The 26,429-nt window shown below is 45.6% G+C and overlaps 4 protein-coding genes and 1 non-coding gene across 5 annotated transcripts; 2 read left to right on the forward strand and 3 right to left on the reverse strand.

The window, feature by feature from the left end:
- Nucleotides 1-202: 202 nt before the first annotated feature.
- Nucleotides 203-3,944, reverse strand: LOC117571922 (elongation factor 1-alpha 1). The gene is made up of 2 exons (XM_034254403.2): nucleotides 3,783-3,944; nucleotides 203-2,166 (listed from the first exon to the last, which is right to left on the reverse strand). The coding sequence occupies exon 2, from the start codon at nucleotides 2,147-2,149 to the stop codon at nucleotides 758-760; it is 1,392 nt and encodes a 463-aa protein (XP_034110294.1). The 5' UTR covers nucleotides 2,150-2,166; nucleotides 3,783-3,944; the 3' UTR covers nucleotides 203-757.
- Nucleotides 2,671-2,745, reverse strand: LOC117572878 (small nucleolar RNA snR61/Z1/Z11). The gene has a single exon (XR_004572611.1). It is a non-coding gene; the product is annotated as a small nucleolar RNA snR61/Z1/Z11 (small nucleolar RNA).
- Nucleotides 3,945-4,682: 738 nt separating the features above from the next.
- LOC117571921 (protein disulfide-isomerase A3) lies at nucleotides 4,683-7,534 on the forward strand. Its single transcript, XM_034254402.2, has 5 exons — nucleotides 4,683-4,950; nucleotides 5,717-5,804; nucleotides 5,865-6,217; nucleotides 6,475-6,588; nucleotides 6,642-7,534. Exons 1-5 carry the CDS (start codon nucleotides 4,802-4,804, stop codon nucleotides 7,405-7,407), a joined length of 1,470 nt encoding a protein of 489 aa, XP_034110293.1. The 5' UTR covers nucleotides 4,683-4,801; the 3' UTR covers nucleotides 7,408-7,534.
- On the reverse strand, nucleotides 7,302-9,100 carry LOC117571923 (protein cutoff). The gene is made up of 3 exons (XM_034254404.2): nucleotides 8,514-9,100; nucleotides 7,948-8,345; nucleotides 7,302-7,886 (listed from the first exon to the last, which is right to left on the reverse strand). Exons 1-3 carry the CDS (start codon nucleotides 9,028-9,030, stop codon nucleotides 7,653-7,655), a joined length of 1,149 nt encoding a protein of 382 aa, XP_034110295.1. The 5' UTR covers nucleotides 9,031-9,100; the 3' UTR covers nucleotides 7,302-7,652.
- A 115-nt stretch (nucleotides 9,101-9,215) lies between these two features.
- LOC117571918 (midasin) lies at nucleotides 9,216-26,428 on the forward strand. The gene is made up of 11 exons (XM_034254395.2): nucleotides 9,216-9,425; nucleotides 9,503-9,720; nucleotides 9,779-10,769; nucleotides 10,835-10,998; nucleotides 11,061-16,260; nucleotides 16,318-16,477; nucleotides 16,537-18,374; nucleotides 18,441-24,653; nucleotides 24,725-24,851; nucleotides 24,914-26,175; nucleotides 26,235-26,428. Exons 1-11 carry the CDS (start codon nucleotides 9,309-9,311, stop codon nucleotides 26,412-26,414), a joined length of 16,470 nt encoding a protein of 5,489 aa, XP_034110286.1. The 5' UTR covers nucleotides 9,216-9,308; the 3' UTR covers nucleotides 26,415-26,428.
- Nucleotide 26,429: the final 1 nt, after the last annotated feature.

The raw sequence follows: 26,429 nt of genomic DNA on the forward strand, positions 1-26,429 counted from the left end.
TTGCATTTTCCTTGTACTGTTTGTTGTAGGTTTGTACTTTTAACAGTTCCTATTTAGGGCTAATGAATCGAGCGTCTAATGATACTATTTAGGGAATAAATCGCTGCAGGTTGATGGAAAATTGAAATCATAATCAAAATTGGCGCTGTAAATAAAAAGATGGCAACCTAAAAAGTGCTGAAAATGCGTGAAAACGAATAAATACAAAATGATGCGGTTTTATTTCTTGTAAATAAAGTTATTTATCTTTTTGTTTCTTCTAGTGTTTTTGTTTCAAATTATAGTGTACAAAGTAGTTGGTGCAAAAGTAAGATAAGATATAAAATCAAAATTTTAATTTATACGAATGAATACATAAATGCTTATACGCCTGCGCTACTGCTACGCAATTATACGAACTAAATATAATATTACAATGAAATCCATTCATTATAATATTATACATGTAGGTAAACTTAAGATTGAGGGGGTTGGTTTGATTAAAGTCTTCCGTCTTCTCTTTCTGCTTTGTCGGCTGCTCTCCTCTCCACTCAATCGCTTAGGCAGCTTCGATGGCGTCAAACATTCGTATCCGACGAAATTCTTTGCGATGGAAAAAATTAAACTTTTGCTTTTGCTGGAACATCATCTTATCGTTCATCTTGCCCAGGACAGGTGTTTGTGTTCTACTCTTTTGCTTACTGTTGTTGCTGAGTGTTGGTGGCTGCTGTATCATATTGTTTGCGTTGATGTTGTTAATGGTATCGAAGGAAACCAGCTACTTCTTGCCCTTGGTGGCCTTCTCGGCGGCCTTGGTGACCTTGCCACCGGAAGCATCCTTGAAGTTAACAGCCTTGATGACACCGACAGCGACGGTCTGTCTCATGTCACGGACAGCGAAACGACCCAGAGGAGGGAACTCCTGGAAGGACTCAACGCACAGAGGCTTGGAGGGCACCAAGTTGACGATGGCAGCATCACCAGACTTGATGAACTTGGGGTTCTCCTCGGTGGTCTTGCCGGAACGACGGTCGACCTTCTCCTTGATCTCAGCGAACTTGCAAGCAATGTGAGCGGTGTGGCAATCCAACACTGGAGTGTAACCGTTGGCGATCTGGCCAGGGTGGTTCAGCACGATGACCTGAGCGGTGAAGTCAGCAGCACCCTTGGGTGGGCTGGCCTTGGAGTCACCGGCAACGTAGCCACGACGCAATTCCTTGACGGACACGTTCTTAACGTTGAAACCAACGTTGTCTCCGGGAACAGCCTCAGTGAGGGCTTCGTGGTGCATCTCCACGGACTTAACCTCAGTGGTGATGTTAGCTGGGGCGAAGACGACAACGCAGCCGGGCTTCAGGACACCAGTCTCCACACGACCGACGGGTACTGTTCCGATACCACCAATTTTGTAGACATCCTGCAGGGGCAGACGCAGAGGCTTCTCAGTGGGACGGCTGGGTGGCAGAATGGCATCGAGAGCATCGATCAGGGTCTTGCCATCAGCGTTACCCTCCTTGCGCTCCACCTTCCATCCCTTGAACCAGTTCATGTTGGTCGATGGTTCCAACATGTTGTCGCCGTGCCATCCGGAAATGGGCACGAAAGCAACGGCAGCTGGGTTGTAGCCGATCTTCTTGATGTATGAAGACACTTCCTTCTTGATTTCCTCATAACGGGCCTCGCTGTATGGTGGCTCAGAAGAGTCCATCTTGTTGACACCAACGATCAACTGCTTGACACCCAGGGTGAAGGCAAGCAGAGCGTGCTCGCGGGTCTGGCCGTTCTTGGAGATACCGGCCTCGAATTCACCAGTACCAGCAGCAACAATCAAGACGGCACAATCAGCCTGGGAGGTACCAGTGATCATGTTCTTGATGAAATCTCTGTGGCCGGGAGCATCGATGATGGTCACGTAGTACTTGGCAGTCTCGAACTTCCACAGAGCGATATCAATGGTGATACCACGCTCACGCTCGGCCTTCAATTTATCCAAAACCCATGCGTACTTGAAGGAGCCCTTGCCCATTTCCTGAGCTTCCTTCTCGAACTTCTCAATGGTACGCTTGTCGATACCACCGCACTTGTAGATCAAGTGACCGGTGGTGGTGGACTTGCCGGAATCGACGTGTCCAATCACGACGATGTTGATGTGAATCTTTTCCTTGCCCATGTTGGTTTATAGGATAGCTATAAGCGGTTGATGTTGTTGGTTGTTGTTGTGGGATGTATTGAGTACAACGTGCATCAGGTGTGTATTGGTTTGTGTGTAATTGGGTTCACACAGGTACAAATCGCAATTTAGGGAGAAACAGATGGGTAAACAAAATTTGTTAGCAAAAAAAATAATTATTTGGGCAAACATTAGTAGTCAGAGCGGGGGATTGTCTTAAAATGACACAAAATTCCTTCATATTTGAAAAATGTTTGATTTATGACATTTGTTTGCGTGCCCAGCAGGTCAACCTAACCTCAAATCAAAACGTGTTTGCGTCCGCATTTTAAGCATTTTGCTGTTGTCGAACGTTCGCTCCGTTGAGGTTAGGTTTATCTGCAGCCGCCGCATGTCTTGGTGGTGGATGTGTGTAACAAAGGCACAAACGAAACTGGTTACAAAAAGAAACGTGCAAAGAGCAAAAAATTTAAATTTTACAATTTGCCAAAAATAATAACTAGCGTTTGATGCTCGATTTTCTTTCAGTGATTTTGGTATTTTAGCTTTCGTCAAAATTCTTCAGTAGCAGAACTGAATAAATATCATCATGGAAAATCGAGTTCATTAAATTAAAAAAAAATTAAATGCGTGTATGTATGCTCACATACACACCTACTTCAATACATTCGTGCAGGGAAATTTCCAGCAAATTTAATCTAAGCATGTGGCATTTGTGTGTGTGACGCTGTTGCCGGCCGCTTCACTAATCAAGAGTGTGAGCGAGAGAGCGAACTAAAATGGCGACTGCACACAATGATTCGAACAAAGGCAGATATACGATCAAGCTAGTAATGGCTGGCAGAGCGAGAGGCAACGATCAAGAAATAAAGTGCAGTCCAAGCCGGCCATTTTGAATTACATTTACTTGTACTTGCAATAGATAGTGAATTTCACATTAATCGAAATTATAAAACTTGAAAATGTCACACAAAGTCGTACGAAATTATTACGTCTACACAAAGAGAAAAGTTAATCGACTTTTTGTTGCTGCAAGTATTCAGTCCCACCATTGCGTCGCCATCTTGAAATTCTATGCCATATGTATAGAGAAAGCGGCCGGAAATTTTGCGCATGCAAAAAAAACCACGTTTTCAGGCACATGTGCAAAAATTTATATTTTGCTGCATTTGTTAATAGAACTTATAGTTTCATGAACTAAAACGTATTGTACCGAAGCAATATGGATTTGAACTCCACTTAGCATCACTAATAGACAAATACCCGGTGATGACACGAGTAAGTGGGCGTGGTGTCAACGGTAATTACACCATATTGCTATTGCAGATTGCAATATGAATCATTTAGACAATTAAATATTATTAGCAACATTTTATGGTGCAATCTGTATGTGCTGCTTGCCACGTGTTTGTGTCGCGTCGTCACCTTTCACTTTGCGCTTTCTTATAGGTTATTTCAGTGACGCACACACACATATTTCCACATGTTAAAAATATGCAAAATGTAAAGTCCAACTGCATATTTGTTTATAAACTTATCATTAAATGCACTGCGAATTTCCATTGCACTTGTACTTCCATGTTTTTTAAATATACACAAAAAATTTTATTTTTCACTTGGTACTAAAACTTACTCTCGAATAAATTGAATGAGAAATCACAAAGTCTATGCTAACACGGCGACAGACTTGAACAAAGTGAACGAGTGTTCGGCAAGACAGGAAACTTGTAGCCTCGTTACTGCAAGCGTGGCGTTCAGTGTGTTGAAGTTGAATTTCACAATATACTAACGTTGACAAATATACCAAATTATACTACATCATAATTTATATTTGATTACACTACATTAACAGTACTATATTTTTTATAATATACGTGTATAAATATGTCATTCCCTTCACCGATTTTTTTTGTAATGGTTTTTGTAATAAAAATATTAACCGATTTTAATTTATTAGCTGATCGAGTTATATATCAGAGCTGCTTTTTAAATATCGAATATTCTATTTCCACCATCATCAGTGTGACCATGTGTCTGCGCAAAAAAGCAGGGCAAGCAGTTCAAAATGAGGAGTAAATAATGTTAACGAGAAAGCATCGACGTTTTTGATATTTTATAGCAAGTCGATGGGCTTTCCAAATTGAAAGAAAAAATTTTGTTTTCCAAAAACAGAGAAACATAAAAAAATAACAAACTTAATTTTTATGCTGTCCCTATATATGTATTTATGTATTTTATAAGTTTCAAATATATATGATATAATCCAAAATTAACGCATCTATCTATAAATTATTCTCATATTTATATATTATTATTATTATTCTTATTTGCGTGTGTATTGCGTAGTAATTAAAACATACAATTTTTGTTGAAACCCCAATTATTTAATGTAAATTTGACTTTTTTTATTCATTTTCTTTTTATTTTTAAATTTGTTTTTTTAATCTATTTCACTTTTCTGATAAAACCTGGCAACACTGACTAGCAGCAGTGTTATAAAATGTCAATGACGTGGCTATTAATGTGAAGAATTCAATTGTAGTAACGCAGTTGACCGGCCTAGACGGAAAAAATTTAGCAGGCGGCGTTTAGACAGTATTCATACTTAATATAATTTATATTAACGCGAGTTGTTTAATAAAATCGAACAAAATGTGGCGCTCAGTTGCTACAGTATTTATTGTTGGCTTAATTGCAATTGCAAATGCCGGTGAACAGGATGTGCTGGAACTCGGTGATGACAATTTTGTGTCGACTCTGAAGCAGCATGAAACAACATTGGTTATGTTCTATGCACCATGGTAAGTGTTTGGGTGGGGGTCGAAGGGTGGGTGTGGCATGAGTTGGCGTGAAATTGCATTTGCGAATTACCAATCGCATTAAGCGCTCTCATTGTTGAGTGTATATCAATGTACTTGTGGCGATTTTAATCGAATCAAATGTACACGTCAGCGATGGCGTGTGAAAAAACGGCGTACCGGGATTAACATTGGAAGAGACAGCCATTTTAGTGGGTGAATGTGTGCACACTTATATACAAATGGATGTATGGAAATGTGTGTGTGTAAATATATTTCTATGTAAAAATGTAAGCTTTTGTCTATGTATGTGTGAGCTGATAGTAGAGAGTGCTGTAAACTTGTCTGCAATGAATTTCTTTATAGCTGTATGTGTGGAAACGTATGTTCGTGCTACGTTTTCATGTGTGCGTAGACAAAGAGTAAAGCGATTAAAAGTTTCTTGGCACAAAATGCCGGCCGGCAAAGCAAGTTCTCTATCTAAATTTTGAAAGTGTGTTTCTTGTCTAATTGAGCCTTTTTGGATTGGGAATGGGGGAAGGGAAGGCAGACGTTATCAGCTACAACATAAGCACAGAACAAGCGTTTTTAATTGCGCCGCATTTCGTTTAGATTGCGATAAGGCAAAACATTAACATTAAAACTATGACCTGATAAGGACCGCGAACTCTTGAGGAAGTTGTAAGCGTCTTGATAAAAAAAAAACAAAATTACTCACATTTTCTAGAACATTTGTGACGTGTCTTTATTTTACTTTCCTTTTTTATAGGTGCGGCCATTGCAAACGCTTGAAGCCCGAATATGCCAAGGCAGCTGAGCTGGTAAAGGATGACGATCCTCCAATCAAATTGGCCAAGGTAAGCTAAACATCCACATAAAGAGAAAAGCTTTTATTAAGCTTCTCTTCAATCTCACAGGTCGACTGTACCGAGGCTGGCAAGGATACGTGCAGCAAGTTCTCGGTAAACGGTTATCCAACCCTGAAGATCTTCCGCCAGGATGAGGTGTCACAGGACTACAATGGACCACGTGAGGCTAATGGCATAGTCAAGTATATGCGCGCTCAGGTTGGACCTGCTTCGAAGCAGGTGCGCAGCGTGGAGGAACTTGCCAAGTTCCTGGACACCAAAGATACTACAATCTTTGGCTACTTCAGCGATGTGGACTCAAAGCTGGCTAAAACTTTCCTGAAATTCGCCGACAAGAATCGCGAGAAGTATCGATTTGGCCACAGCGAGGACAAGGATGTTCTTAAGCAGCAGGGCGAAACGTAAGTGGGGGAGCGAAGAATGGGAACAAACAAGATGGGGATTACATTCATACATCTACCGTGCCATTCATATATTTTTTAATTAATAATAAATAGTTGCTCATTTTCCATTTCGTAAGATCATCATCTTCATTTTCCATTTCATTGCGAGCGTGTGTTTAATTGGTAGATGTGAATTCTCATCTAGTCTAGTCGTTAAGATATGTTTACCCAACATTTAATAACATAAAACTTGCCTTGTTATTTTCTCCACACAGCGATAAGATTGTGCTCATCCGCGCCCCACATCTAAGCAATAAATTTGAGGCCTCTACCATCAAGTTTGAGGGCAGCTCCGAGTCTGATCTAACCACATTTATCAAGGAGAACTTGTAAGTGTGGTAATAATAATATCTCAGCAATTGGCTAACAATTTATTTTATAGCCATGGCTTGGTTGGTCACCGCACCCAGGACACATCCAAAGATTTCCAGAATCCATTGATCACCGCTTACTACAGCGTCGATTATCAAAAGAACCCCAAGGGCACCAACTACTGGCGTAACCGAGTGCTTAAGGTGGCCAAGGAGTTCGTCGGCCAGCTGACATTCGCTATCAGCTCGAAGGATGACTTCCAGCATGAATTGAATGAGTTCGGCTATGACTTTGTCGGTGATAAGCCCGTCATTTTGGCCCGCGATGCCAAGAATCTCAAGTATGCCCTTAAGGAAGAGTTCTCCGTGGACAATCTGAACGATTTCGTTGAGAAGCTGCTGGCCAACGAATTGGAGCCATACATTAAGAGCGAACCCGTGCCCGAGTCCAATGATGCACCTGTCAAGATTGCCGTCGCCAAGAACTTCGATGAGGTTGTTATCAACAACGGCAAGGATACGCTGGTCGAGTTCTATGCCCCATGGTGCGGTCACTGCAAGAAATTGACTCCCATTTACGATGAGTTGGCCGAGAAGCTGCAGGACGAAGATGTTGCCATTGTGAAGATGGATGCCACGGCCAACGATGTGCCACCAGAGTTCAATGTGCGCGGCTTCCCAACGCTCTTCTGGCTGCCCAAGGATTCAAAGAACAAGCCTGTTAGCTACAATGGCGGTCGCGAACTTGATGATTTCATCAAGTACATTGCCAAGGAGGCGACCACAGAACTGAAGGGCTTCGATCGCAGCGCCAAGCCCAAGAAGACCGAGCTGTAAGCCAACAACACACAGCTGTGTCTGCGTCTAAATTTAGTATGTAACTAAGTAGCATTTCCATATTTTTGTAAAATCGAATGCATTCTCAGAAACAAAAAACAAAAAATGAAACAAAATGTAAACAAAACTTGTATTAAATTATTTAATAGTGTGATTACATAAATTTCAATTACTGCTGTCAATAAACTTAAACATAACTCTCCTCACTTATCAATAGACACAAATGTTCAACTTTATACTGAATATTAAAAAGGCATGCTACTACTGCCGTTCAGCTTAAACTTTTTTGTATACCAATCGGGTATGAATGTATGCTCATTACGTTCCGCCTCAACCCTGTAGGTGATTCCTTCGCCCTTTGGGTCGTATTCCACCATATAAACGGCATTAGGGCTATCCACGGGAGCCATTAGCTTTTTGATGTCCATCAAGAAACGTGACATGAAATTGGCACAAGCGTACGACGACCAGTGTTTCTTCTGCACATAATAAAAGAGAGTTAATTTGCTGCCGCCATAAAAGACTCCTCAGGTGACTTACGCACTCCAGATGAAAATCACGCGCCACCAAGTCATGAAACCGTTTCACAATCAAATCTTTATCATGTTGGGCAACGTGTATTGTCTTGATGCCAGTCAAGAAGCATTCCGCCCACCACAAAATCATCTCATTTGTATAGTGTGCTACCCATTCAGGACCACTCATTGTATCCTGTCGCAGACGCAGATCCACAAACGTTGTGGGTTGACCAATACTGTCAGTATTAGTTAAAGAACAATTCTTAAGTTTTCCATTAAGTGCGTAATTATTAGTGTTCTCGGCGATGACAGGAGCATCAAATAAGAGATGCGAGTCACCAAAAGTCGTCTTAAATACACCATAGAGTTGACCATTTTCCGTTCTCTGTTCATAATCTTCAATTCGATTCAAATCTTCAACTGCAATGCGGGTAAGATCAGTTAATATATAAAACAAATAAGCAGGTTGCAGTTATTTTTGGACTCAGAAGCATTCTGTACTATTCATTGGATTCGAGCTCGGATTTTAGTTATTAATTTGGAATTGGAGGGTGATATACAAATTTGGTCTAATGATGTTTTAGTTACCTCTTGATACCAGACAGTGTTGTTGCAACTTTTTCAGCAAAGAGTTTTTGTATAATATCCGAATGCGTCTATTGTCCAATTGTTCGACGACGTCCTCGTCTGGTACCAGACACATATATATGGTATTGCGATATTTACTGACCGCAATGGACCATTTCTTTTTTCGATCGTAAGGAGTGCACAAGAGCAGGACTAAGACATCGCGACTGCAGACAAATTCGGTATTCCTAATCATTTGGCGCCTTTCTTGTGTGGATGTCAGGAATAGGAGCAGCGTATCCAAATAACTTCGATTTGCGACATCTTCGTCCTGAAGTAGATTCTCGTTGGCTCCTAGGGCGAAGGGACACGTGACTAAAGGTTGAAAGAATCGCATACGTTTGTTGCAATTCTCAAATACTCCCTCGGGCGACACACTGTATACACCGACATTTATTGGTTCTTTCACAACGGGAAATGTGTCTTCATCATTGGGCATGCGTAGTTTAACTTCTAATAGTTTATAATTGGAATACATATATTTTTTTATATACAGCCTCTGCTGCAGCTGGTTGATTTTGAATGAACCGTTATAATCTTCTTCTTCCCTTGTCTAAACATTCACAACGAAATTGTAAACAAACTGTTGCGTACATATTGAGAAGAAATATTCATGTGATTTTTAGGTTCTACAAGTGCGGTCACACTTCAACCGGGCAACTGCACTGCACGTGTTTTAAAAATTCGCATTGTTGATACGTCGTTCGAAATTACAGTGCGTTTAATTTTAATATTAATGCACTTAAAAACAACGTTATGGACGTAAATATCAACAAGCTGCGGCGCAGTGCGCAACAGTTATTACAACTAACCGCCAGTCAGCCTCAAGAGGATGTGTTTGTCTTAAGTTTGCAAAAGTTTCTCAAGAAGAAAGTAAGTGAGCACGTTTTATCAAAACATGCTAAATAAAGTAAAGATAATATATTCATTATATACCCTGTAAATTCAAGCGCTATGTAGAACAAGATGTGGAGCGACTGTTCGGCAGTCTCAGCCAACAGTTGACGATCTCTGACTACACCGTGCCCATTGCCACCAGTTTTGAGGAGCAATTGTTGCTGCTGCTTACGATGTCGCTGCAATGTGATCCAGCTGAGAACGTGCAGCAATATAGATTGGAGGCAATTGCGTTGGCCAAGTTGTTGCATCTGTCCATGGATGCAAAGAGGTAAGTTACGGTACTCGGTAAGTCTGCAAATGATTTACGACTTCCACATCTCGCTTAGATTTTCAAAGAGCTACTTTCGCAACAAGCCAGCGCCGTTTGAAGAGAAACTGGTTAGCCAGAACCCAAGTAAAAAGGCAAAGAAGTCACAAGCAAATGGTGCTGCAGTTGTAAAAGAAGACAAATCAGTGATAGACATCGTGCAGTGCTGCTTCCAACTGTTAAAGAGTGATGTCGTATACTACAGAGAACTCTGGGACTGGTCACAGTTTCTTGCTAATTACTCGCAACATAACTTTGGCTGTCAGCTGACAACCCTTTACTGCAATCACATCATGGCCATGCTAACGGATATGACAGCCACACAGTTGTATCAACTGAATGCACAAATTCCACCCAAGATACAGCTAAAGTTTGAGGAGCAACAGTGCCTGGCCGCCACGTGCCCGGAATGTGAATATTTACCTGATTTGGCGGAACAACAGCTGACCATAAAGCTGGAGAAGGCGCATCAGAGCGTAACCAATATTGAAGGCGTGCTGATGCCCATCTTCAACAAGGAGAATCAGAATTTCTATGCCGAGACTGATGGCTGTTACGATCGTATCGTAAAAGTCGACTCAACCATTGTCAATCTGCGCAGTATTGCGCTGGGAGTGGCCGCGGCAAAACCCATTTGTCTTTCTGGTCCCGTTGGATGCGGCAAGACTACTCTAATTGAGTACTTGGCACGTAAGACTGGACGTATTTGTCCGAAGCCCAAGGAGTTTGAAATGCGTGAAAAAGCATTGCGCGAAGCGCAAGAAGAGGATGAATTACTGAAGCCGAAAAAGAAACCGAAAGCACCAAAAAATGTAGGCGGCAAGCGAAAAGCCGATGAGCAACCATTGGAAGATTTAATGGTATTGGAGGATGGCGATGCTCTTGCCAAACGAAATGGATTCTTACGTATACAGTTGGGGGATCAGACTGACAGTAAAATGCTATTGGGTCAATATCGTTGTACAGATGTGCCCGGCGAATTTGTCTGGCTGCCCGGAGTGTTGACTCAGGTAAATAAGTGTGGCATGTTAACACTCTTGAATGTATTCCCTCATTTATGGACTATTTTTCATAGGCTGTTATGCATGGCTATTGGCTGCTATTGGAGGATCTGGATGCCGCCACACAGGACACTTATACGATATTAAGCAGTCTGCTGGAACGCAATTCCCTGAGCGTGCCTGGCTTTAGGGATTGCGTCAAGATTGAGCCAGGCTTTCAGCTGTTTGTCACAGTGCGGTAATTTGAGACACCTATCATCCTATTAATTAAATAAACTATATGATTTTGTCTCTTAACAGCACCAATAAATCGTCAAGCAACTCGAGTCAAAAGTCTCTTTACTCTTTGCTGGAGAAATACTTGTATACCATCAACATTCTGCCACTTTCTCGCAATGAACTGTGCAAAGTTGTGAGCACCAACTATTCCAAACTGGCAACTGTTGCCAATCGCATTGTCGATGTGTTTCTGACCTTCTCCAGTGGCGATCACACATCAGCTGATAATTTGCGCCAGCAGGAGAGCAATGACAAGGCCGACACCACGGAAAACTATGTGGCATTGCCATTCGAGCAGGTGACGCTGTCTTCCATGCCGAACTCGGGCCGTCTGGTATCCACGCGTGATCTTGTTAAACTGTGTCAACGTGCGAATGCTCAGTTCTCGGTGACGAGCTCCGAATGTGCTTACTTTGTCTTCCAAAATGCCGTCGACGTGTTTTGTTCGTACTTGCCGAATAGCAAGGAGAAAACAGCGTTGATCACAAATATTGGTGCTAAGCTGGGCATTATAAGATCACGATGCGAGCACTTTGCCAATGACTACAAGCCGGATGTCGAATTCGGCAAGGAATTTTTTAAAATTGGACGTGCATCATTGCCGGCAAAGCTCGAGGAAGAGGAAATCAATGGTCAGCAAAGTGCAACAAAACGACTGAAGCTAACTACGGAGACCAAGAGAGCTATACCCAAGTTCCAGGCTAAGAGAGCGACATTCTCCTTTACGCGGCTAGCCAGCTGCATTCTGGAACGTATTGCCGTATGTGTCAGCCACTCGGAGCCAGTGCTGCTGGTGGGAGAGACTGGTGTGGGCAAGACGTCATCGGTACAGTATTTGGCGGAGCGTACGGAGCACAAACTTGTGGCCATCAACATGAACAATCAATCGGATGTTTCTGATCTCGTTGGTGGCTTTAAACCTGTAGAACTGAACTATGTGCTTGCTCCATTGCGCTACGAGTTTGAGCATCTGTTCAGTGAAACTTTCAATGCGGAAAAGAATCAACAGTTTCTGCTGATCTTTGCCAAGCATTTCAACAGTGGACGCCACAGCGTCATCATACGCACCATGCTCAATGTGTGCAATGGTATGTTTACAAAGGCAGAGCACAAGCACAATCCATTGCTGCCACGCTGGCAAACGTTGCGTGAGAAGCTGCAACGGTTGCAGACGCAGCTCGACAAGAGCATTAATATATCGTTTGCCTTCATACCCGGCTCCCTGGTCAATAGCATCAGTAACGGCGATTGGGTGCTGCTGGACGAGATCAATTTGGCTTCCGCCGAGACACTAGAGTGTTTGTCTACCATTTTAGAACCAGAGGGATCGGTGGTTTTACTCGAACGTGGCGACTTTATGCCGGTGAAGCGACATCCTGACTTTCGTATATTCGCCTGCATGAATCCCAACACAGATATTGGCAAAAAGGATTTGCCTGTTGGTATACGCAATCGTTTTACCGAATTCTTCGTGGACGAACTGACTACAGATGCGGATCTGAGTCTTCTCGTGGGCGACTATCTAGCCAATTCGGGCATACAACGCAAAGCTGTGCACAGCATTGTTCAGCTATACAAAAATCTGCGACGTCTCTCTGAGCTCCAGCTCAACGATGGCCTCGGCAACCGTCCAGTTTACTCTCTTCGTACACTCTGTCGCAGCTTAAGGATTTGCGCTCGAAATTTATGCGGTTCCATTGAGCGTAATCTGTACGAGAGCTTCTGTTTGAGTTTCCTCACTCAACTGGATCCCGAATCACATCAAATTGTGCTGCTGCTCATTCGTGATGCGCTGCTGCACAATGCAAAGGCTGTGCTGAATCATTCGCTGCCGCAGCTAGGTGAGAATTACCTACAATTTGAAGGCTACTGGATACAGGAAGGCGGTCTTGAGGTGCAGTCATGCGAGCACTACATTCTGACGGACAGCGTCAAGAAGAATCTACAGGATTTGGCGCGTATCATTTCGATTGGAAAGCTGCCCATTCTGCTGCAGGGACCCACAAGTGCGGGCAAGACCAGTTTAATTGACTATGTGGCCCGGAGGAGTGGCAATCGTTGTCTACGCATCAACAATCACGAGCACACAGATCTGCAGGAGTATATTGGCACCTATGCCGCCGATGTCACCGGCAAGTTGAGCTTCCGTGAAGGTGTCTTGGTGCAAGCAATGCGCCATGGTTATTGGATCATTTTGGATGAACTGAACTTGGCCTCGACGGATATCCTGGAGGCTTTGAATCGTGTGCTCGACGATAATCGCGAGCTGTACATTGCCGAAACTCAAACGCTGGTCAAGGCGCATCCCAATTTCATGCTCTTTGCCACACAGAATCCCCCAGGACTTTATGGTGGCAGGAAGACGCTGTCACGTGCCTTCAAGAACCGTTTCATTGAGCTGCACTTTGCGGATATACCGCGTGCCGAGCTGGAGACCATATTGGAGAAGCGTTGCCTTATTCCCGCTTCCTATGCGCGAAAGATGGTGCAGTGCATGACACAGTTACAGCAGCATCGCAAGAACACCTCGAAACAAGTGTTCACGCTGCGTGATCTCTTCCGTTGGGGCAATCGCTATACGTTAGCGGATAAGTCACTGCAGCTGGATACGAAGTACGATTGGAATCAGCATTTAATCGAGGAAGGCTACCTGGTTCTCTCGGCCAAAGTACGCACATCGGAGGAGCTGGAGCTGATTGAAAAGACACTGTATGGCAACTTCAAGAAGCGTGTGGATCTGGAACTGCTCTTTGACATTCACAGCAAGCGCGAGACCTCTGCTGTTAGTCGCGACATTCTTGCGGCCATAAGGAATTTCAAGCAGCGCGGCGACATTGTATGGACTCGCAACATGACCCGGATGGCGGTACTGACCGCCAAGGCTTTGCAGTTTGATGAGCCAGTGTTGCTGGTGGGTCCAACTGGTTGTGGTAAGACTACAGTCTGCCAACTGCTCGCAAGCATTGCGAATGTGCAGCTGCGTATTCTCAATTGCCACATGCACACGGAGGGAGCGGATTTCTTGGGCGGACTACGTCCCTGCCGCAGCCAGGAGAATCAAACGCAGAAACTTTTTGAATGGGCTGATGGACCGCTCATCTATGCCATGCAGGAAGGTTCCTACTTTATGGCAGATGAAATCTCCCTCGCCGAGGATTCAGTGCTCGAACGTCTCAACTGCATATTGGAACCAGAGCGTAGTGTACTGCTGGCGGAGAAGGGCGGCGTTGTGGAGGAGGATATGGTGGAAAATGAAGCTAACAATATTAACAAGGACTTTGTGGTTCAGGCAAAGGCGGGCTTCCAGTTTCTGGCCACCATGAATCCAGGCGGTGACTTCGGCAAGAAGGAATTGTCACCAGCGCTGAGGAATCGCTTCACTGAGGTTTGGTGTGTGCCCTCGGACAATAAAGCGGATCTCATCGAGATTGCGTACAATTGCATGCATCGTGGTGAATCCAATAGCAGCTCCTTGAAGAACACGCACAAAATAGCCGACTATTTGGTAGAAATCGTGCTGTTCATACGCGACTCCAACGAGAAGTTCAAGTTTTCTGTGCGCGACATATTGGCATGGGCCAACTACATGGTCAGCAATGCGCATCTCACATTTGCGGAGCAGGCCATCTTTGGACTGGAGACCATCTTCCTGGATGCGCTGGAGATGCTGCCCCATGAGTCACAGACGCAAATAGAGGCGCTCAAGGAAACGATCATCGAGTATGCCATCAAAAAGGCGGGCGAGATACTCGACGAACACTTTGAGCTGTCACACGTGACCCAGAAACGTGGTCAACAAGTGGAACTTGATGATCGCAGCTTTGGTATACGTCCATTTTTCATTGATGTCAATAGAGAACGCTTAACGCCGGCCAATGCAGATTTCCTTTTCGATGCACCGACTACCAAACAGAATCTATTCCGTCTGCTGTCTGCTCTCTCGCTGCAGAAACCGGTGCTACTAGAGGGACCACCTGGAGTGGGCAAGACCTCGATTGTGGAGAGTATAGCGCATGCCATTGGCTACCAGATTGTGCGCATCAATCTTTGCGAGCACACAGATCTAGCCGATCTCTTCGGCACCGATCTGCCCGCTGAAGATAATCTACTGGAACGTGTTGAGGCACAAAGTCAGCTTGGCAGCTTTGTGTGGCGCGATGGACCGTTGCTGGCTGCCCTGAAGGCCCCAAACACTTGGATACTACTCGATGAACTGAATCTGGCACCACAATCGGTGCTGGAGGGTCTCAATGCGGTGCTCGATCATCGTGGTGAAGTCTACATCCCAGAGCTAAACAAGAGTTTCCAGCTAACGGCTTCAACGCGCATCTTTGCCTGTCAGAATCCTTTGAAACAGGGCGGCGGACGCAAAGGATTGCCACAATCATTCCTCAATCGGTTCAACAAGGTTTATTTGCGCAAGCTGAGCACCGAGGATCTGCTGCATGTGGTGAATATCAAGTATGCGAATTACTTTGAACAACTTAGCAAACACTTTGGCGCTCTTTTGGAAACGGAACAACTGCCCAAGGGCAATCTTTTTGAGCTCTTCAGCAAACAATCTACAGCTGAAGTTACGCGTGAAGTAACCTTCGATTTGGCTGCTCGCCTGGTGCGCTTCTCGGAGCAACTGGATCGTGGTGTGGCCACCATGGAATTTGGCTACAAGGGCGGTCCCTACGAGTTCAATTTGCGTGACATTCTGCGATGGTGTGATCTGCTACACAATCCTGAGACTGGCTACCTAATGTTAACCGAATCCACAACGTTCCAAGTGGCCTTCAAAGACTTTTTACTCACGCTCTACGAGCGCATGCAACTGGTTTACTATCAGCGCATGCGTTGTGACCAGGACAAATTGTACATTAGGAACATCTTTGCCGGTGTTTTCAATTGCGATGCTGAACAGTTGAATGCCATTGCCGAAGATGTGGCGCTCTATTGGACAGCGGACAAGGTGTATCTTAATGATGTCGTTTTGCAACGTGAACAAGTGGCTTTGGGTTCAGCTCAGCGTCAGGAGAAGGCGCCGCTTCTTTTGTCCACACAGCGACAGTTGCTCAAGCAAATTGTGGAGACGGTGCATATGGAGAAGCCTCTGTTGCTTTGCGGTGCCACAGACAGTGGCAAGACCAAGTTGATTGATGCCCTGTGTGTGCTCTCAAATCGTGTCTGCAATTCGGATAACATTGATGATTCTGTTACGGGCAGTTTTCAACAGGTAAGTTCAATTTTTGACTATTAACATTGATTAGCTAATAAATTATTTGCCTTTCAGATTGATCTCAATCGTCATCTGGAGGAGATTTACAAAAATGTGCAGGCATTGGTGTTTGGCGTTGTGCAAAAGGCTTTTCTACTGCAGAACGAGTCAAAGTTTGTGGAGCAGCTGTGGCGCACTTGGAGCAAATACAATCAACTGGTGCGACCTACCACAGGTGAGTAACTGTTTTGATAATCCCTAAATTGTTACTGATAATTTTATTTGTATGTGCAGACTCACAGCAACAAAGCGTAGCAGAGGAGCTGCAATTATTTGAACAGCGTCTGACGGCACTTGACGATATCATCAACAAGTTGCTGGAAACGCCACAACAATGTCGCATTGCTTTGTTCCAGCAGTTGCCACAGAATAAATCACAACTCTCCCTACTCCAATCGTACCTCAAGTCAACTGATTCCCTCAACACTGGTGGCTCCTTCGAGTGGGTTGATTCACGTATTGTGACATCGTTAAAATGCGGTCAATATATATTGTTGGAGCATGTAAATCTATGCTCTTCAGCAGTGCTGGATCGTCTAAATCCTGTCTTCGAACCTAATGGCAGTCTGCTGATTGCGGAGAAGGGTATCAGTGCCCAAGATAGCGCCGAGGTGGTGCGAAAATCTCCCAACTTCCGCGCCTTTCTCACAGTGGATCCCAAGAATGGTGAATTGTCGCGTGCCATGCGCAATCGATGTGTGGAACTGTCGCTATCCATGGCCAAGGATGCCTACAGCATTGATGATATGCGTGCGATTGTCCACGGTCAAGGCGTGCATCAAATTGCAGCCATTAACTGCATGTTGAGCATTCATCGTCAGATCACTCAGCTCACAGAGTTCAATGCGTATACCATCTCGCATCTGACGCAGTTTGCGTTTCTTAGCGCTGCCTACAAGCACATTGGATACGAGTTGAAACGAGCCATCTACGTGGCCGCCATGGAAGTTTATGTGTATGCGGCTAACATGGACTTAATGGGCTTTGGCCTGTCTTACTATCAGAACAAACTGCGCGAAGTGGTGCTAACACAAACGGAAGCTTACGGCGAAGAAGAGACCGATGCAGTTCAGCAGGTGGATTATCTTAGTGATGTCATACTTTGCACGGATGATCTTAACGAATTGACGCTTATCAAACTGCAAGCGGCGACGTTGAAGCTACTGCTACAAACAACGAACAAAGACGAGGTGCCCAAGGAGCAGTTGGCATCGCTCTTCCAGCGCATGGAATCGCTCAACTTGGATCAACTGAATCTGGAGCAGCTACGTCGCTTTTTCCTATACATGCTGTATGAGGCTAGCACCTTTGGAGATCTGCAATTGAGGCATCTTTACATACAACAATTGCTTTCGGAGCAACCTGAACTGCAGCAATTGTCCTCGAGTCTCTTTGATTGCTTGCGGTTGCAAGGGCAACGCTTCCATCTATCGTTGACTGATCTACCCTGGCATAGAAGACTGTTTCCACGACTGCGTGACTATGCAACAACGCAGCAACCTGGCAATGCTGCCGATGACAACGCATTAGCGCTGAGTACAGCTTTGTGGGCGCAATTGCTGCTCAAGAAGATTCCAAGACAACCAGTAACCAAATTACAGCAGCTGGATGCCTTACAGTATTCCCAGGCATTGCTAAATGACCAAATCACCGACAAATACAGTAATGAATTTTTACTCAACCTCTCGACTTTCCTCGATGCACTGCTTGAAGCACTGCAGCAGCATTTGAGCTCCGCTAAGTTCGAGCTGTCGCATTATGCAAAGTTCTTGAACAAATTCCATTGGTTCAATCGTTTGTTGGCCACATCGCAGCAGTTATTGCTGCAAAACAACGAGTTGCATATTCCATTGATGCATAAACTGGTGCTGCACTTCAAGTGGTTGGAGAAACATCTGCTCGCAGGCATTCTAAAGGCTTGGCCTGATTTCCTGAAAGTGCACAAATCGCTGCTTCTCAGTCTGGAGAAGTTGAGCAACTATGTTCAGCAGACGAAGCGACCAATCAATGCTGCCAGCAAATTGTATGCCAAGCAGTTTACACAATTCCAACCTTACTACCTAGAACAGCAGGTGAGTGAAACGAGTTCATTGTATTTCTTCTAATTCCTTCAATTATTAATTCTAAATCTATTTCAGATTGCACTGTTCGAGCAAACGGAGCAGCTGCATCAGCTACTGAATGTGGTGCCGCAATATGGTGGCATGGACAGCAAACTCTGGTTACAGAAGTGGTTGGTTCTACAGTCCGATGATGCCCACAAATGGCGTGCTTTCCAGCGAGCATACACTGAGAGTTTCAAGCTCAAGCAGTTTGAGCTGACTTCCAGCCTGGACGAGAATGAATTGATAACGCAGCTGCTGCAATTGCAAACTGAACTAAAGGACAAACAGGACAGTGAACCAGAAACGCTTTTGGAGGTGGACATAGACATGACGCAACTCCAGCTTACGTTGTCTGGCGGCAAGCTGGAACCGAGCGATGAGCATGTCGTTGACTTAGAGGTCAAGCAGCTGCAGCAGTATCAGATGCTGGTACCAGCATTGCGTGAGTATTTCATGGATCGCGTGCTCAGCCGATCACTCAACGCTGACTTTGATGAGCAATTGAATCGAGACTACAGCGAGAAAATAATTACCCTTAATAGCCAGCTATGGAGATGTCTAAATACTCTTAATAGTTCAACTCATGGCAAGATCTTGTCAGCGGCCAAGCAACTACAACAGGCTGATTTTGAGCAACTGCAACTGCAACTCAATGGCAGCAGCTGCTACAGGTCATTGCGAAGCTATCAACGTCAGTATTTGAATGCACTACAAAGCTATCAACTGGAGAATATTGCCACACGCATCGATTGTGCCCAGACGCCAACAGAGACGGAGCTCTCAAGTCGCTATAACTATCAAGGTCCGCCATTGACCAATGCGTTGCTCGCCTTGATTTGCCAGTCAAATGGTCAACTGCTGTCGGTGCCACTCAGCGATCTGCAGCCTTGGCGACAGTCATTGCAAGAGACGCGTCAATTGCTCTGGCAGAATGCGGAGCTTGTGAGTCGTCGTCACAGTCCAGAGCTGAACAATAAACAGTTGGCGCAGCAGAACGCCAGTCAACTGCTCCAGGAATTGGAATACATTAAGAAAATCCAACAGCAGTTGCAGCAGACTGACGTTGGCTTTGAGAGCTGCATCACAGACCTGAAACAGGTGCTGCAGCAGTTGCAACTTGACACTCAGCAGCCCTTGAACAGCGTCTTTGATGCTGCACTGGCAACCACGCTGATTGGTGCCTTAGAGTTGAGTGTGCTCACACATGCGCCCCTAATCGATCCTGTGGAAAAGAACAGACTGAAGAATCTGTACATAGCTGAGGACATTGATTGCCTTAGCCATTTGAGTACTGCCTACGACTTCATGAAGATCATCATGAAGTACAAACACTTTGGCCAGCAAATCTATGAGCAGTTGCAGCAGCAGTTGCTCTTGGCCCGACAGCAACAACAGCAACTCAATAAAAAACTGGCTCTGCGTCCCGAACAGTGTCTCTATGCTTCACTTGTGCAGGATCTGACGCACTTCCTCAAGTCAAATTGCGACTGCAATGCGTTGCACAAAATAATCACAGCCATCCGAGAAAATTGGTCATACTTTGTGGGTCCACAGTTAGCCGATGCAGCGCAGCTGAAGAGCAGCGCCGAGCTGCTCAACAAACTGGAGCTGTGGCTGGCAAATGCTCAACGTTTTGTACATCACACGCTCGCCCGTTACGCTGCCTATTATCAGGACTTTGTGCTGCCCATCAAATGTGCTGTGAATCAAATGCGTTTCGGCCTCGAGCAACTAAAGGTGCTCTTCTCTCGACTCTTGGTGGCGGGTAGCTCCAGTGAAGCACAGAGGTTGGAGCACACCATCAGTCAGATTGTGCAGTTCCCCTCGCAGCGTCCATTGGCCATCAGGAATAGTCATGTCTACGGATTGCTGGCCAAGTTGCCCCACTGCGAACACGAGTACTTCCGCCTGCTCAAGGCAAAACTCAGCGAGTTGCGGAACTTCATCACCATTGCCTCGACCATTGATGAGACGATCTTTGTTGCCTACGACGATGCGTTGAGCATCTGCAATCAGACCTGGCAGTTGGAGGAGAAGCGTCGCAATGATAAGCGTGCCGAGGAAGAAAGTCTATACAAGACTAAGACAATTGGTGGCATTGAAGATGATGAGGTGGTGGAACTTCAAGAAATTGAAGAGAACTTCCCGACTCATTTGGACGAGGACTTTGCTGAATTTGTCGATCAACCAACGTTAGAGCAGGTTCTAAAACTGGATAAGAAGGCCAACACCAAAGCTAAGCTGGCGGAGATTGTGAACGAACAGGATTACGTATTCTTAGTGCGCAATTTCATTGAAGTGATGAGCAGCCATACGCCGGTTAACTACAAGGATCAAGAACAGCAATCACATCGCTCAGAACTCCAATTAATTGCACCATATCAGGCGCGTCTTCAGGTCTTTGCTCAGTTGCATGGACACTACAAGACAGCGTTGAGTCCTCAACTGGATAGCACCATCTACAATGGCTTGGCCTTTGCCTTGGCGTTGCAGCAGCGTCAGCTGAAGGACATTGAGCTGGAGGACATTCAGGCAAATCGCAGTTACGACTACTACAAGGACTCGAATATCTCGGAGGTCGGTGGCTGCATGGGAGTCATGGAGCGCATAGAGAAGCGTGTGCTGGAGCAACTTGAACTGTATCCCGAGCACGCTGGTCTCGCGGACATTAAACTGGTCATTGCACGCATCCGCAAGCTGCCCGCCAATGCCAGTGTGGGTCGCTTCAACACTGGCTTCCAGCTGCTGCGTCAGAAATTGTCACTCTGGAACGAGGTGGCTCACAAGAACAATAATCTGGTGGCGGAGGAGATTGAGGTCGCTGAGTTTGTGCAGCGCTGGACGAAACTGGAGTTGCAACATTGGCGCAACTGTCTTAATCAGACGGGGCAACAAGTGGAGCTACAAGCATATCGATATTGGTTCTTCATCTATAATCTGCTGCAAACTGGAGCCGAATTGCCCGAGTTGATACGCACACTGCGACAGTTTGTGGAGGCATCCAGCTATGGCGACTTCCATGTGCGTCTTCAGCTGTTGCACGGTTTCGAGATGTATCTGCACAATCGGGAGCGCGGCGGAAAGCAAGAGGAGGCACCAATCCAACCGCTGATTGCAGCGCTGCACAATCTACAATTGTATTTTGCACAGTTCGCAAACGAGGTGGCTGAAACCGTTAAGACGCGTCGCTTGCCCATCGAGAAGAAGCTGCGAGAGTTCGTCAAGATCCAGAGCTACAACAAGGATCTGAGTTACTTTAGCATGCGCAACAATGTGGCCACCGTGCACCGTAATTTGAACAAGTTCCTTAAGGAACATCGTCTGCAGCTCGAGCAGAAGATCAGTGATGTTTTCCAACCCAAGGACGCCACCGTCAAGGACTACAGTTTGGACAAGAGCAAGTCGGCTAAAAATAAACCCATGCCTTATCTAACGTACAGCAAACACTTTGTGGCCAGTGAGCAGTTGCGTCAAAAGTACAATGCTCAGGATCTGGGTGAGGAAAATGCGTCAATCTTGCAAAAGTTGGGCAAACATTTTGGCACCGCTCGCACCATTGTGCGGGAAACTCTCGCAAATACTGGTTTTGGTCCGTTGATTGCTGAGCTGGATGAGCTGGTGGACCAGCAGCTGGAGCGTTGTGAGCATCTGCGCAACCTCAACGTGGATCGCAGCAAGGAACGACCACAACAGAAACTGCAGGCCAAGCAGATCTTGCAGCAGAAGCGCAAGGCATTAATCGATCTCTTCAAGCTGCTCTCACGTCTGGGCCTCAACTACAAGACGGGTCTCATGGAGCTCTCGCTGCGTAACGAATTCGAGAACTTCCAATTGCCGCCATTCAGCATCAAAGCCATGCTGCCCTCACTTCTTGGCAATTGGCGACAGCTTAACCAGCAGCTGGATCTGTACTACATGAAGAGTGTGTTCAAGCTGAAACTGCTTCAGAACATTATGCTCACTCCGCTGTCGGAGTTGGGTCCCCCAAATATCGAGCGTATCAAGGGTTTCGCTGTTGACATGTTCCTCCTGGTGCAGCATCAGCGAGAGCAGCTGTCCAGTTCAACAAGGCAGTTGCATGAACTGCGGAATGCCTTGAATAAGCTGCGACAGCTGGCAGATATTGTGTTACCAGAGCAGGCAACAGCTGTTCAGTTGAGCTTTGCCCGCAATGCGGATGAATGCGTCCATCTGAAGCATAAGCTCTGTCAAATCCAGTATGTACTGCGCCAATGGCAATTGCTACTCCATTGTGCACCCGGTCAGGAGAGCAGCGAAAATAGTTTGTTGCTTCAACGTCAGTCGCTGCGTTTGCCTGAACTCTTCGAACTTTGCAGTCAAGTCCTACGTAGCAGCCAAGTGCTGTTGCAGGAGCTGGAGCTTGCGAATACAGACTTCCTAGACAGCATAAAATTGCAGCATTATCAGCGCAGTTACCAGAAGATCATTGACAACATTAAGCAAGTGTTGGTGCAGCTAGAGGATAAACATGAGGAGCACTTGCCGTTGGCTCAACCACTACTCACATTGCTAACCACATTGGATAGCACTACAGTGCCGTCAGCCACTGAGGTAGAGCCCATTGAGCTGACTAATGTGGATGCCGAGCTTGCAAACATTGCCCATGCAGTGCTCTTGGCGCTGCAGAAGATCTACAAGGAACATGGCCAACAGCCTGACAAGGAAAACGAATCTGAAAATGGCACCGAGCTGAAGGAGCAGCATCTGAAGCAGCATTTGACTGGCCAACTGGATGCGGATTGGGAACTGCTGAGTATGCCACGCACTCTCGAAAAGCTCTCGAATGTGCTGCTGGTGCTGAAGCATGCCGATCCCAGCAAGGAGAAGCTGCTTTGTTTGCGCCGCGCTGTGGCATTGTTGCCCGTACTGGAGCAGTATCAATTACTGGCTGATTACATGCTGTTACAGCAGCTCGGCACCCACAAGATCTCCGCCAAGATTCTGTCCATTATGCTGACCGCATTTGTTGAGATTGGCAGCAAGGGTTTCTGTGTGCCACCGGATCTAATGCAGGACGAGGAAGGTCAAGCCAAACAGGAGTCAAAGAATGGCGAGGGCTTTGGTCTGGAAGATGGCACTGGCGAGAACGATGCATCCGATAAGATTGAGTCCGAGGATCAACTGGACGATGCAAAACGGCCAGAGGATCGCAAGGATGAGGGCGACAAAGAAGAGCCCGACTGCAAGGAGGAGAAGGGTATCGATATGAGCGAAGACTTTGACGCCAAAATGCAGGACGTGGACAAACCAGAAGAGGATGATAGTGGAGAGTCCGAAGAGGAGGACGAGCTCAACAAAGAGATGGGTGAAACAGAAGACGGTGCCGAGAAGTTGGACGAACAGATCTGGGGCGATGACGAGGAGAAACCTGAAGAGGAAGAAGAGGAACCTGACATGAATGAAGAGGATCAGGGTAAAGGCACTAAAGATGAGAAGGATGAGCACAATGATCTGGACACCAAAAACGATGCGGCCAAAGAGGATGGCAAGGACGAGCATGAGAAGGATGGATTGGATGCCACAAACGAACCAAGTGGTGAAGATAAACGCAAGGAGCAAGCCAAGGATATTGATGACATGAAGGAACCAGAGCTTGATGAAGAACAAACGAATGCCATGCACAATGAATTGGAAGAGCCGCCAGAACCTGAAGAAATGGATCTGGGCGATATGAACAATGTGGACGAGGGTCATGACAATGAAGACGAACAGGCGAACGACGAGAATCCATTTGATATTGATGCAATGAAGGAGAACATGCAGCCAGCCGAAGAGGCAGAGGAAGATGCAGCGGAGGAAGAGACCAAAGAAGATCAGCCACAATCTGATGACAGCGACTCGGAAGCAGAGGAAACATCCACCGAAAAGGACAAAACGCAAAATGACAAAGACGAGGCAGAAGATGAAGACGCCGCTGCTGAAGAGGAGAAAGATAACGAGGAGCCAGAAACTCAAACTCGCGGCGAGCTCGATAAGGAGGAAGAAGAGAAGCCAGATGAAGCACATGCTGAGCCAGAAACTCGCGAAGAGAAACCGGAGGAGCACACGCAGTCAAAGGACAAGTCTAGCAAAGAGGAAAATGTTCAATCTGTTCCGGATACGGCGCAAAACAGCTCAGCGGATCAGGTGCAGCAGCAGCAGGAAGAAGATGTTAAGCAGGAGCAGAAGATGGACGAGCAGGAAACTGGCGAAGAGAAGGATGGCGTTGGACAGGCTGAAAATGATGTAAGTTTTAATAGTATTTATTTGCACATATTAAAGGTAACCAATTCAAACTGTAATTACCTAAATTTTAGACAAACGATGGAGGTCACCAAGGAGTGGCTGAGACCAAGGAAACTGTTTCCCAGGAGGATCGAAAGAATGAAAAGGAAACTCAGGAGAAGCGTAAACAAGGACGCACTAATGAAGAACGCTCACTAGGTAATTAGTCAATGAATATATTCTTAATTACACAAATCTCTAATCTCTTTTTTTCCATACAGGTGAAGCTGAGCAAAACAAACTCAAGCAGCTGAAAACGATTGATCAACTGAAGGAGTCCAAGCAGAACGAGGGCGAAAAAGAGGATCAAGCGGAACAGGATGCAGAGGCCGAGGAATATCAGCATGTGAAGGAACCGAAGAACAGCGATAAAACCACATTGGACAATGCAACAGAGGAGCAATCCAAGCAAATCAAACACCAAGAGGATGAGGAGCAGAAGGATGACGAAAATGCAGATGCCGAAAACGCTGATCAGCTTATGGAAGAGGATGAGTCTGCAGTTAATCCAGAAGAAGACCCACAACTTGAACAACTGAGTTCTGAAAAGACAGATCAGAAGTCGGACAAACCTTCCAAGACGGAACAATCAAAGGAACGCCTCGAAACACCACCCGAGCAAATGGAAATCGAGGGTGAAGTGGTGCCTACAATGACAGTGCCACGGAGTGCCGAGACCACAGCGCACAGCAACACTGAGCTTCTGCTGGATAAGAGCACAAATGCACAGGATCTGAGCACAGCCGAACAAATCGAGCTGCGTCAAATGTATCAACAACAGTTAACCAATGCTAGTGCCACCCTGCCGCAGCACGAGGATTACGAGAGTTGGTCGAGTATATCGAATCGCATGACCCAGAACGCTCGCGAGCTGTGCGAACAATTGCGTCTTATCTTGGAGCCAACGAAATGCACACGACTCAAGGGCGATTATCGAACGGGACGTCGCATTAATATGAAGAAGATTATACCGTATATTGCATCACAATTCCGCAAAGACAAGATCTGGTTACGTCGCACGAAGCCGGCACAGCGCGACTATAAGATTACCATTGCCATTGACGATTCAAAGTCGATGCATCACAACAATTCCAAGACACTCACACTAGAGGCTATCTCCTTGGTGTCACAAGCACTGACGCTGCTCGAAAGTGGTCGGCTAAGCATCATTTCTTTTGGAGAAGCGCCCAAAATCATTCTGAATCACACCGAACAGTTTGATGGACCGCGTTTGGTGAGTGCCCTCAATTTTGATCAGGATAAAACGAAGATAGCTGGTCTACTCGATTTTATACGCACCATCAACATCGAGGAGAGCGGGCTTGGTGGCGATAACGGTCTATTTGAGAATCTTCTGCTCGTACTGAGCGACGGGCGCAACATATTTAGCGAGGGTAACCAAAAAGTGAAAAACGCCATCAAATTGGCTCGCTTGCAACGTATCTTCCTCGTCTACATAATCATCGATAATCCAGATAATAAGGTATGTATAGAATCTCTAAGTTCAATTGGAGGCGATTTTAATCGTGTGCTATTTTTCAGAATTCCATTCTTGATATACAACACGTGGAAGTGAACAAGGATGGTTCGGTTAATATTAACTCATATCTAGACAGTTTTCCTTTTCCATACTACGTGATTGTGCGGGACCTAAACCAACTGCCGCTTGTCCTAAGCGAGGCCATGAGACAATGGTTCGAATTAGTCAATAGTGAATTGTAATTTAGTTCTTATATT

The sequence above is a fragment of the Drosophila albomicans genome, chromosome 3 (genome assembly GCF_009650485.2).
Source record: "Drosophila albomicans strain 15112-1751.03 chromosome 3, ASM965048v2, whole genome shotgun sequence".
In the NCBI taxonomy this organism is placed as follows: Eukaryota; Metazoa; Arthropoda; class Insecta; order Diptera; family Drosophilidae; genus Drosophila; species Drosophila albomicans.